The 12,645-nt window shown below is 39.4% G+C and overlaps 1 protein-coding gene across 1 annotated transcript in view; it reads left to right on the forward strand.

The window, feature by feature from the left end:
* BMX (BMX non-receptor tyrosine kinase) overlaps positions 1–12,645 on the forward strand; it is a gene marked incomplete at its 3' end in the record, with an annotated part of 41,611 nt that overhangs the window by 16,609 nt on the left and 12,357 nt on the right. Inside the window, exons 10-14 of the mRNA XM_079727307.1 lie at positions 320–374; positions 1,681–1,760; positions 4,539–4,666; positions 8,128–8,202; positions 8,788–8,959. Coding sequence (XP_079583433.1) covers positions 320–374; positions 1,681–1,760; positions 4,539–4,666; positions 8,128–8,202; positions 8,788–8,959 — 510 coding nt within the window. The remainder of the gene's footprint in view (positions 1–319; positions 375–1,680; positions 1,761–4,538; positions 4,667–8,127; positions 8,203–8,787; positions 8,960–12,645) is intronic.

Genomic DNA, 12,645 nt, shown 5'->3' on the forward strand with positions numbered 1-12,645 from the left:
TTCTTTGACTGGGAAAGCCCAGATCTAACCATATAGACAGTCTCTATCTCCATCATTTCTAGGTTCCAATGGGGTGTGAGAGGCATGCATTGGGGAAATGATCAGGAAAGATATGCAGACCCCACCCCAGAATCATAATTGGGGGGCGGAGACTTAGGAATCTGAGTTTTTAACAGCTCCTCAAGTGATCCTCTTGAACAGCCAGGTATGGACAACCCTGATCTGGGTCAATGCCTCATTTTACAGGTGAGAAAGTTAAGTGACAAGTTATGCAATTAAACACTATTAATTCTCAAAATGGAATTCCTTTCTATTGCAGCTGGTTTGCAGGTAACATCTCCAGGTCACAATCTGAGCAGTTACTGAGACAAAAGGTAAGTAGTCTAGTCTTTAAAATAGCCTCTAAGAATGTCTTTCTATTGTTGGGCGTGGAGGGTAATGCACTGCTCATAGAAACCTTACTGCTAATTATACAGTCAAGACATCACAGTGTTAATTGTCCACCCTGTGGGTCACCAGGCCCTTCACATCTAGCCACTTCCTCTAGCCCCAGTGCTCTATAATAAACCACTCCAAAATTGAGTGGCTTGAAACAACAAGCTTTATGATTCTTCACCGTTCTATGAGTCAGCTGGGCCAACAGTTCTGCAGGTTTTGCTTAGGGTCACTCATGTGGCTGCATTTAGCTGGTGGACTGACTAAGGGTGGGGTTAGCTGGGGTAGTCAACCAGGGTGCCATATTCCATCTGCATGTGGCTAACTTGGGCTTCTTCACAGCACGGTCATCTCAAGGCAGTGGTTGAAGAGGCCAAGCCCCACAGTTCAGTGTAAGCAATTACAGAGTCTCAGCTTTTGTCATGTTTGCTAATGTCCCACTGGCCAAAGCAAATCACCTGGGCCAGCCCAAAGTCGATGTGGGAGGGGACTACACAGGGCAGGAATACACAGAGAGATGATTTACTGGGGGTCATCTGTACCTCATACTTCAAGCCTGTCACTGAAACCATTAGCACCTAAACCAGAGTACAGCAGATGTAATGGGGAATAAATCTATCAGATTTTGTTACTAATTGGTAATGGACTTACCAATTGCAAACTCTTTTGACTTACAAAAGTGACACTGCTATAGTTCAACCTAATACAACACACCAATTATTTCTTGGAGGGGTACTAGTGAGAATGTGGTGACCACTACCTAACTCGCTATTTCGTCACGTGCACAGTTTAATATCCACTTTGTCTAAATCTAAATCTGCTTAGAATCAGCACATTACAAAAGACAAGTTGAGCATAAATTTAATAAATGATTTGTTCTGCGTCTTTGGTTTTCTAAAACCTTCCAAGGGCATGATATGGTGATATGTGATTTTAAATTTTATTTCTGAAAGATTAAAACGTTAGGCTTGCACAAACACAAAACAGGGAAAATTATCAGAGAAGGTTAAAAATTAACTGGAGAGGAAGAGTTGAAGCACACAGGGTAGATCTATAAAGACACTGAGTGAGAGAAGGAGGAAAGCTAAACCAGGGGTCCCTTCTGTGCCAAGTGGTGAGTAATCTGTGCCGTCAATGTTTAAAGTGGATCTAAAAGATCTACTTTCCTACCACCTACCAGGGCAAATCGTTTTCAAGAATAATGAAAATGTTTTCTGTCCCTTCCACACTCTCCTTCCTATTTAGGGAAAAGAAGGCGCATTTATGGTTAGAAATTCCAGCCAGGCGGGAATGTACACAGTGTCCTTGTTTAGTAAGGCTATGAAGTAAGTATGATGCGGACTTCTTTCATCTTCTTGTGTATGTTCTTTGAATATGCTGGTCATTCAGTCACATTTTGGGATAAGATCCCATCTTTAAGCTCTGGAATTTGGGATCAAAGTATTTCTGTGGAATGTGACCGTTAGTAGTTGCCTTCCCCCACCCCACCCCGTACTATCAAGAGGCCGTTTTCTGGGCGATTCTCTCCTGCCCATCCCAGACAGCAGCAGAGCGCCCAGTGCATGGTGAGCCTTTAACATTTGTTAAAGGAATCCTGCGTTATTCCCCCTTGAGTCCTCCTAAGCCTAGAAAGAGAAAAATAATAGCAATGCTGCCTCTACACTCTTGGCCCTAGCCAACTGCTGAGCTGAGAAACCTACCCCAGTGTCTGGTTTTTAGTAAGTCTTTCCAGTGGGAGCAGGAGGTTGAATCAGTGTAGCTGTATTCCCTGGATGGCTTCTTTCTAGGGTGCTGTCCTGTTGGTGTGGTTAAGAGTTCTGGTGTTAAGCTGCACCTCTGAGTCCAAATCCTGACTCTGCCATTTCAAAACGTTATGACATTAAGCAAGTTTCTTAACTTCTGTGCCTCAACTTCCTCATCTGAAAAGTGGACATAATAACAATGATTATGTTCTATGGATGAAGTGGGTTAATTCACATATTGGATCAGAACAGTGCCTGGCACATAGCACATACTTAATAAAGTAATAGTAATGACTAGCATTGCTGTTGCTGGGAAACAGTAATTCTACCTGCCCCCCCCCATGCTTAGGTATATAAGGCCCCACGGTTACCTCAGGCAAGTCACCCTCACCACCATTAGGCTCCCCCTCCAGAGTTTTACAAGCCACTTTCCCATTGGTTGTTAGCCTTTTTGTTCCTTCTAAACATCCTGTGAAGCAAACAGGAAAGCTGTTTTTATTTGCACCATTTTACAAATGAGAGGACTGAGGTTCAAAGAGAGCTTTTTTCTTTTAACAATTGGAGTAAAATTGCTTTACAATGGTGTGTTAGTTTCTGCTGTATAACAAAGTGAATCAGCTATACATATGCATATATCCCCATATCTCCTCCCTCTTGCGTCTCCCTCCCTCCCACCCTCCTTATCCCACCCCTCTAGGTGGTCACAAAGCACCGAGCTGATCTCCCTGTGCTATGCGGCTGCTTCCTACTAGCTATCTATTTTACATTTGGTAGTGTCTATATATCCATGCCACTCTCAAAGAGAGCTTATAAAGACCATCGTCAAAAATAATAAATGACAGACTTGAAGCCAAGTCTTCAACAGCCAAGTTCATGTTCCCTCAATCATATCCCTGTGTCTATGCTGAAATCACCCAATGTTTTGGAATGAGAATCTGGTCAAATCTCTATTAGGGCCATTTGAAAAAAAAGTCTATGTGTGCGACCCTTTTTTAATGCTTGGATTGAATGACACTGAATGACTGAAGGGCCTTGGTGGTTTCCCCATGTGCCCTGCCTTGTGGTGCATATATGTATTTTTTAAATAATTAAGTGATGAAAAAGTTATTTTGTTGGGGGAATTTTTTTTACAGAGTACCTACCTCCAATTTGAGATAATAGCATGTACCATAAGCATTCGCATGGCATTTTCCAGTGTCAGAAGCCACATCCCCGGTGCACCTCGTGTACTAGCTTGCAAACTTGGATGCTGACTAAAGCCAACCCAGTAAGAAGGGGGAGGAGGCTTGGTTCACTGAATATCAAAAGCTCTGTGGCCCTCAGGGCCTCCAGTTTCAGCCAAACCTGATGTCAGAAGTCCTCTTAGTTAAGCTTCCTGACACCAGATTCATTTTTGAAGGTGGCTAGGTAGAAAACAAAATCAGCAAATAGATGAGGAATCAAATGAAAAGAATCCAAATGAATGACTACAGAAGCCTTCTTTAATGAAACACCATCATTCGGCTGGAGTGAATGTGACGCTCAGACCAAGAGCCAATGAGCCATATGCAACAAGAAAGCATCCTTTCTCCTTTTTATAACTGTAATTCTAACGAGGCCGACATTACAGCAACAAGAATATATTAACAGCTTCTTATGTGCCAAGCACAGTGCAACTGATATATACATACTCTCATCTGAGCTTTACAACAACTGGATGAGGTAGCTAGCCAGCAACAGAAATGTACTCAAAGCCCAGTTCTTGACCGCTATGCTAGACTCTAAAATCTAAGACAGGCATATCATTCCTGGTTAGCCTAAATCAACGTGCATCAATTCACCACTATTTTCTACACGTAGAGCAACAGAAAAAAAAAAAAGCTGTATGGGGAAAAGGCACAAGTTCGCATGAGGAATTTAAGGCTATTCCCACCTGCTCTAACCTGTACACTCCACTCCCAAAAGAGCTTCCCATCCACAGCCTAGTGACCTTTGCCTCCCACCTTTTAATCTCCATTACTATCCTAAAAGAGAATTAATGTTCAGAATAATGATCCTGAAAACTGCAGGGCTCTCAATCACCAAAGGAAGATGCCGGCTTTATACTTACTAAAGGAAGAACGGTACAGAAAGGGGGAATTTTATTACAGATGAATTCTGTATGAGCACAAAGGATCCACTGAGCTCAGAGAGGAGCCCTCTTCCATAATTACGGATTATCGTGGACACCTCCAGAAAAACACCAGATGTCAACACTCAGAAGCCACCTCTGACTTCCCTTTCTAAACTTTGCAAATGCACATAAAATAATGATTTAACCATTATGTAATCAAGCTTCGCTTATTTATTAAAAACATTCTAACATTCTTTCTTCCTTACTAGTGATAAAAAAGGAACCGTCAAACATTACCATGTGCATACAAATGCCGAGAACAAATTGTACCTGGCAGAAAACTACTGTTTTGATTCCATTCCAAAGCTTATTCACTATCATCAACACAATTCAGCAGGTAACTTGGTTCAGTTTTTCTTTTATGGGTCCTTGTTGATAAATATAAATTTTCTTGGATATTACTGACACTCCTAATACTCTTTTTTTAAAAACTGAAGTATAGTTGATTTACAATGTTTTAGGTGTACAGCACAGTGATTCAGATATATATAATATATATATATATTCTTTTCCAGATTCTTTTCCATTATAGGTTATTACAAGATATTGAGTGTAGTTCCCTGTGCTGTACAGTAGGTCCTTTTTGTTTATCTATTTTATATAGAGTCGTGTGTATCTGTTCATCCCAAACTCCTGATTTATCCCTCCCCCCGCTCCTAATACTCTTAATTATATAAGGAATCATGAAAGTAGGGGAAAAATACTCTCAAGCCCTATGACTGTTGTGATTTTTAACCTACATTTCCTGGAATATAACATTATACACTCTATAATGCCAGGAAAAATGAAGTTGAGTGAGTTCAGTGACTTAGAAGTAGAGATTCTCTTTATAAAAATACTTGCAGGTTTTTTTCTGCCTACAGAAGTAAGATGACTGCAAAATTCAAGCAATATAGAAATGTGCATCATCGGAGAGATAACCTTCATGGACAAGCTGGTGTCTATTTTGACAGAATTTTTTTCTATGCTGACACTAACATTTATTATTCATTATATATATGCATATATATAATATATATGTATGCACACACATTATATGTTTACAGATATGAGATCATTCTATACATACTACTTTTCAGCCTGCTTTCTTTACTCTGCATGTCGTAGAAGTCTTTCCATGCACATGTGTATAGCTCACTCTGATCTGTTTAATGGAAATCTATTGTAGAATTACTCCATAATTCATTCACCGAAGCGTATACTGATTAGCAGTTGGGTCATATACAATATTTTCACATAACAATGGCTGTTTCATGCAAACATAGCTCTGTGTACCTGTATGAGTGTCTCTGTAGCCAAATTCCCTAAAAGTGGAATTGAGATAATGGTTAAGAATGTTTAAAATTCAGACACTGTCAAATGCTATTCAGAAACGTTCGCTCCCACTAACAGCAACACTTCATCCTCACTGGCCCTGGGTGCTGTCACCCTTTTTAAATTTTGCCTAATTGACTGATACAAATAGTATAAAAAATAATATAAAAAATATATAGAAATCCCTTGTAATGGAAGTATTAACTAACCTTATTGTAGCAATCATTTTGCACTATATACATGTATCAGATCATCACAGTTGTACACCTTACAGTTACCTATAAGTCAATAAAATCTCAATAAACCTAAAAAAATGAAATTAAAATTTAAAAATCCACTCTAAATGTCTTATCTAGACTAGTTCCACTTACAGGCAGTGACTGGATGCAATTCCAACAGTGAGAAAAAATAAGCTGTGGGATCAGCATCAAACTTGTGCAACTCTACCTGACCTGATCACAGGCATGTAGGTGAATCGGTCTTACTCCTGCTGTTGATTTTGGTTTTGATTTGTATTTTTCCATGGTCCCAATTTCTTCAATTGTTTATTTTAACATGTAGCACCTGACAAATACACTTTGGAAAAGGTATTGTATAAATAGACGTCTCCAGAGGATACACAAGAAATTCCCCAGGGGATTGGAAGAAAATACTAAAATGTTTATTTAGATTTGTTTCTAAAATCTCATTCTCTTAAGTTTTCTATTTGTGAGTATATTTTATGATTCATATATTGTATCAACACAGCAGCAATTATATATACACATATTTTGGAGGAGTGTGTTAATTTTTTTTTTTTGCTAATTAAAGGTGCAGGATTTACAAGAGACCACTCATGTAAAAACTAGATAAGTAATAGAGAAAAAAGGAAGGAGAGAAACAAAACATGTGTGATAGCTCCCAGGACTTGGAAAACATCACACATTTAAAGCAAGAAACATACATTTTTTTAAATGAGTTCTTTTGAGCCACTATAAATACTTTGATTATTTTAACCCAGCTTTACCATAACTCCATGTAAACAATTAAAATGACTTGACCGTTAAATGCAATTTAGGAATAAGCTCATTTTTAAAAAAAAAAATTCAAGTGGTCTACTTATCTTGTACCCTTGTGTACTGTTTGGATTTGTTTTTTTTAACCAAATGTATGTGCTGTGTGTATAATACTTAAATATGGGACTATAAAAAGATAGCAAAATACCTGAATAGCCATTTTTCCAAAGAAGATATACAGATGGCCAAAAGACACATGAAAAGATGCTCAAGATCGGTACTCATCAAAGAAATGCAAATCCAAACCACAGTGAGCTATCACCTCACACCTGTCAGAATAGCTACCATCAAAAAGTCCACAAATAACAAACGTTAATAAGGATGTGCAGAAAAGGGAACCCTAGTACGCTATTGGTGGGAATGTAAATTGGTGCAGCCACTATGGAAAACAGCATGGAGGTTCCTCAAAAAACTAAACATAGCACTGCCGTATGACCCAGCAATCCCACTCCTGGGTATATATCTGAAGAAAATGAAAACACTAATTTGAAAAGATATATGCACCCCATGTTCATAGCAGCATTATCTACAATAGCCAAGATATGGAAACAACCTAAGTGTCCATCAACAAATGAATGGATAAAGAAGATGTGGTATATGTATATACAATGGCATATTACTCAGCAATAAAAAATAATGAAATTCTGCCATTTGCAACAAGTGGGTAGACCTAGAGGGTTTATGTTTAGTGAAATAAGTCAGACAAAGAAACACAAATACTCTGTTATCACTTATATGTGGAATATAAAAAGTAAAACGAATGAATATAACTAAACAGAAACATACTTGCAGATAAAGAGAACAAATTAGTGGCTACCAGTGGGGAGAGGGAAGGGGGGAGGGACAAGATAGAGATAGGGGATTAAGAGATACAAACTACTATGTCTAAAATAAATAAGCAACAAGTATATATTGTACAGCACAGGGGAAAAGAGCCATTATTTTGTGATAACTTTAAGTGGAGTATAATCTATAAAAATATTGAATCACTCTGCTGTACACCTGAAACTAATATAATATTGTAAATCAACTATACTTCAATTTAAAAAAATAGTTGATAGCTAGCTACAAATGAAATAAAATAATTAAAACCAGAAAAGCTAGCAAAATAAAAATGAGAAAGTTTTTAAAATAAAAGATTCCATCAAGCAACTAACTTTGATGAGATTTTTTAAAAATCACATAAAGTATTGATAGTTTTACTCTTTGAATTTTTGCTTTACATAGAACTAGTTAGTCAAGTCAAGCAAATTAATATAACTACAGGATGAATATGGTTAGAATGGATTCTCTCTCTGCATGACAACATCATGAACTCTGCTTTTTCAGCTGCTCTAGAGAGAGCATAAGCAGAGGTGTGAACCAATGTAAGGTAATGTGATGTGATATAATGTGATCATGTGATGATCTGAAGCTGATTCCATTGCAGGCATGATCACACGACTCCGCCACCCTGTGTCAACCAAGGCCAACAAGGTTCCCATCTCCGTGTCCTTGGGAAGTGGTATGGACATGCCCTTGGGTTCTTAAACTCCATTTCCTACCATTTTTCATTTTAAATATATATATATGGTTAATTTACTGAAAAAAAAAGATGGAAGACAGGGAGGAGATTCCTATTTAGCTTGTGCCAGGGAGGGCTTCAGCTCTAATATATTCATTCGTTTTCTTAAACAAACTGAAACCTTTTGTGTCCTCCCAACCTAACTCTGTAATCTCCCCAGCATTACCAAAAAGACTGACCCAGTCATCAGCCTCTAGAACCCCACTGCCTGTCCTTTCTTCTTCTGGGATTCTCTGCCTGCTCAGGGGAGCCAGTTTGCAACCTGGATCACAGTTAAATTTATTTTATAAGAAAATGTAATGATATTTTACTAAGCTAAGGGCACTGAGCACATTTTGACACCGAGTCTTTCCAAGACGCCTCTGGTTGGCAAAGGATTTTAAGTGATCAACTTAAAATTAAAAGGTCTTGCTGTTCTTCATATTGTCAGTGTTAAACTCTCATTGGAGAGGGAATCACTTGGGAAGCTGTTAGCCCCAAAGCCTTCTATTCTCATCCTAAAGAGTGTCTGTCTTGCCTTATTAGGAATGTGGGAACTGAAAAGAGAAGAGATTACCCTGTTGAAGGAGCTGGGAAGTGGCCAGTTTGGAGTGGTCCATCTGGGCAAGTGGAAGGGGCAGTATGATGTTGCTGTTAAGATGATCAAGGAGGGCTCCATGTCAGAAGATGAATTCTTCCAGGAGGCCCAGACCATGATGTAAGTTTCTTCTGAGGAATGGTGGTTTACCCTCACCATGAGGGGACATTCATGCTAACAGATCTGTCTCTAACATTTGCAAGGCCTGAACCAAGAGTCCACATAGCATAGAATATATAATGGAATATTACTCAGTCATAAAAAGGAATGAAATAATATGATTTGCAGCAACATGGATGGACCTAGAGATGATCATACTAAGTGAAATAAGTCAGAAAGACAAATATCATATGATATCACTTATATGTGGAATCTAAAATATGATGCAAATGAACTTATTTACAAAACAGAAATAGACTCACAGACTTAGAGAACAAACTTATGGTTACCAAAGGGGAGACGTCGGGGGAGGGATAGATTAGGAGTTCGGGATTAACATCTACACACCACTATATATACGATAGATAACCAACAAGGACCTACTGTACAGCACGGGGAACTGTATTCAATATCTTGTAATAACCTATAATGGAAAAGACTGTGAAAAAGAGTGTGTGTGTTTCTGTGTGTGTATCTGAATCACTTTGCTGTGCACCTGAAACTAACACAACATCGTAAATCAACTATACTTTAATTTTAAAATGCACCATTTTTCAACAGGAAAAAAAGAATCCACAGATCATAGATACAAATATTTAGAAGTTATAAATCAATTTAACACACCATTACTCAAAATTGATTCTATGCGTCTCCTTTGACAAGTATACCTTCACAACAACCTGAAAGGTCGTATTCAAATTTAGAATTCTCAAGGCTCTTTAGAGAACTCAGCCTCTGGACCATGCTCCCCCCGACAAAAACTCCACCCCTCCCCTTTCTCTTCCCACCCCCAGCCCCATCCTGTACTCAGTGCCTATGTGCAGACATAGCATTCAGTACATCCGAGCTCCCTCTGTGTCTCCCACAAGCAACTATCTCAGCTAGGGGTAGGCACACCAATAGCATGGTTCACTCTTGGGGAGATAGACCAGGAAGAGTCTGCAAAGGTCCTGGAAGAGGCCTCAGTGCTATGTGGGCAGGGGATTCCAGAGTCCTGGTACCCCAAGAGTGATAAAGAGATACACTGCTTCTGAGTGGACATGTCTCCTTAGCCCTCTGGCCTCTTTGTCCTGTGGGGAGGTATGCAGTGGAATGAGGAACAGAGTGGGGCCCTGTAAAGCACATGCCCGAGGGCACGAGCTCCTAGTGGCCAGGACTGAGGCACTACTGAAAACTAACGCCCTACAGACAATATCCCAACACAGTGTGGTAAAAATCCTTTTCTCACCCTACTTCTTTCCTCATCTGATAAATGAAGATACGCTTCCTAATGGGCCTCAGCTCCAAGCGCAGCTCTCAACTCTTGGCAATTCATATGTGTTCTCTCTCTCTCTCTGTCTCTCTGTCTCTCTGTCTCTGTCTCTCTGTCTCTCTCGCTCTCGCTCTCTCTCTCATGTATGTAAGTACAAAGAACTCTTTTAATGGTTATACCTCTTGTCAACATGGTGAATCAGACTTTGAAGGGTGACCAACCATCCATTTTTGCCTGGGACTTTCCTGGTTTCAGCACTGAAAGTCCCACATCCTGGGAAACCCCTCAGTCCCGGGCAAACTGGTCATCCTGATGACCAGTGAGCTGGTCATCCTACTCTAAGAAACCAATCAGCATGGTATGAGAAACAATGCTATAGCAGGCCTTTGGTCAAAGACACTTGAAACCATAAAGCCTAGCCTGCTACAGAGGAATAACATTTTTTAAAAATTTACTTCAACACTTATATACAGTGTTTACAGGCATCTCTCTGAGTGCTTTATAAACATTAATGCATTCACTCCTCATAAGGCGGCTATGAGGGATGTACCATTGTTGTCTTTGGTAGGAAAACATTGTTGTGTTTGGTAGGAAACTAAAGCACAGAAATGTTAAATAACTAGCCCAAGGTCACCAAGCTAGTAAAAGTGGCAGAGCAGAAATGCAAACCCAGCAGACCTTCCACTGTCCATTTCCTTAGTCATTCTTTTATGAAGGCCAAAGGTACCCGGAGAGTCAGAATAACCACTTTTACTGCAATTGCCGAATTGTTTGGAAGCAGAGGTACTATGCAAACAGAAGCCTTTGGCTGGGGCTGGCTTCACGGGCACACAACCCGCACAGTGTCGAGGACTCCTGCACTTAGAAGGGCTCCGCGCTTGGTTTAATGCTGTGCTGTCACCATTGAAATTCTTAATAATTCTTGCACAAGGATCCCTGCATTTTCACTTTGCACTGATCCCTGCAAATTATGTAGTTCATCCTGTCTCTGGCAATTGTACTGTCATAAAACTGGGGAAGGGGTCCTTGATGTCAGAACAGAAAAATCCGACAGAAACTCCCTTAGGGTCATGGTGTAACCCCTGTGTCATGGTGTAACTTTAAAAGATACTTTTTGCTATTAGAGAGCTGGTAATCCTACAGAATCCTAAGAAGTCATTAACAAATCACCTAGTCATAGAGAAAGAGTCCAAACTGTATCATCAGAGGAAACTGTTAAATCTCAAATGTAATGGTCAAACGGAGGCCTGAAATGTGGGAGGTGTCAATTGACATGGTATTCCTACCATGTGCCCGCTGGGCAGTGACTGAATTTGCTCAAGTAACACCTTTTATTGGGTGATAGACCTTGGTCCCACCACAAGCCTTCCCTTTGAAGGGAGCAATGCAGGTCCCTAAAACTGCTCAAATATGCATAACCCAGCCTTGAGTAACATGATAACGCATGTCCCTATAGTTAAACTAAGGAGGAAGAAAATAACTAAATATTTAATGAATCCTCATCTGTTAAAAAAATTGTCAAGTTGACATGTTAAATTTAATTTACTTTACCCATCTGAACATTAAAGAATCATCCTGTAATGCTCATCATCATTAATTTTTAGAGAAATGCAAATTAAAACTATGAAGTACCACCCCACACGAGTCAGAATGGCCATTACCAAAAAAATCTACAAATAACAAATGCTGGAGAGGGTGTGGAGAAAAGGGAACCCTCCTACACTGTTGGTGGGAATGTAAATTGGTGCAGCCACTATGGAAAACAGTAGGCAGGTTCCTCAAAAAACTAAAAATAGCTCTATTTACAATAGCCAGGACATGGAAGCAACCTAAGTGTCTATCGACAGATGAATGTATAAAGAAGATGTGGCACATATATACAATGGAATATTCCTCAGCCATAAAAAGAAATGAAATTGAGTTATCTGTAGTGAGGTGGATGGACCTAGAGTCTGTCATACAGAGTGAAGTAAGTCAGAAAGAGAAAGACAAATACTGTATGCTGACACATATATATGGAATTTAAGAAAAAAAAAATGTCATGAAGAACATAGGGGTAAGACAGGAATAAAGACACAGACCTACTAGAGAATGGACTTGAGGATATGGGGAGGGGGAAAGGTAAGCTGTGACAAAGTGAAAGAGCAGCATGGACATATATACACTACCAAACGTAAGGTAGATAGCTAGTGGGAAGCAGCCGCATAGCACAGGGAGATCAGCTCGGTGCTTTGTGACCGCCTGGAGGGGTGGGATAGGGAGGGTGGGAGGGAGACGCAAAAGGGAGGGGATATGGGAACATATGTATATGTATAACTGAATAAATTTGTTATAAAGCAAAATAAAAAATAAATAAATAAATAAATAAATAAATAAATAAATAAATAAATAAATA

Source organism: Hyperoodon ampullatus (genome assembly GCF_949752795.1).
Source record: "Hyperoodon ampullatus genome assembly, chromosome: X".
NCBI classification, from domain to species: domain Eukaryota; kingdom Metazoa; phylum Chordata; class Mammalia; order Artiodactyla; family Ziphiidae; genus Hyperoodon; species Hyperoodon ampullatus.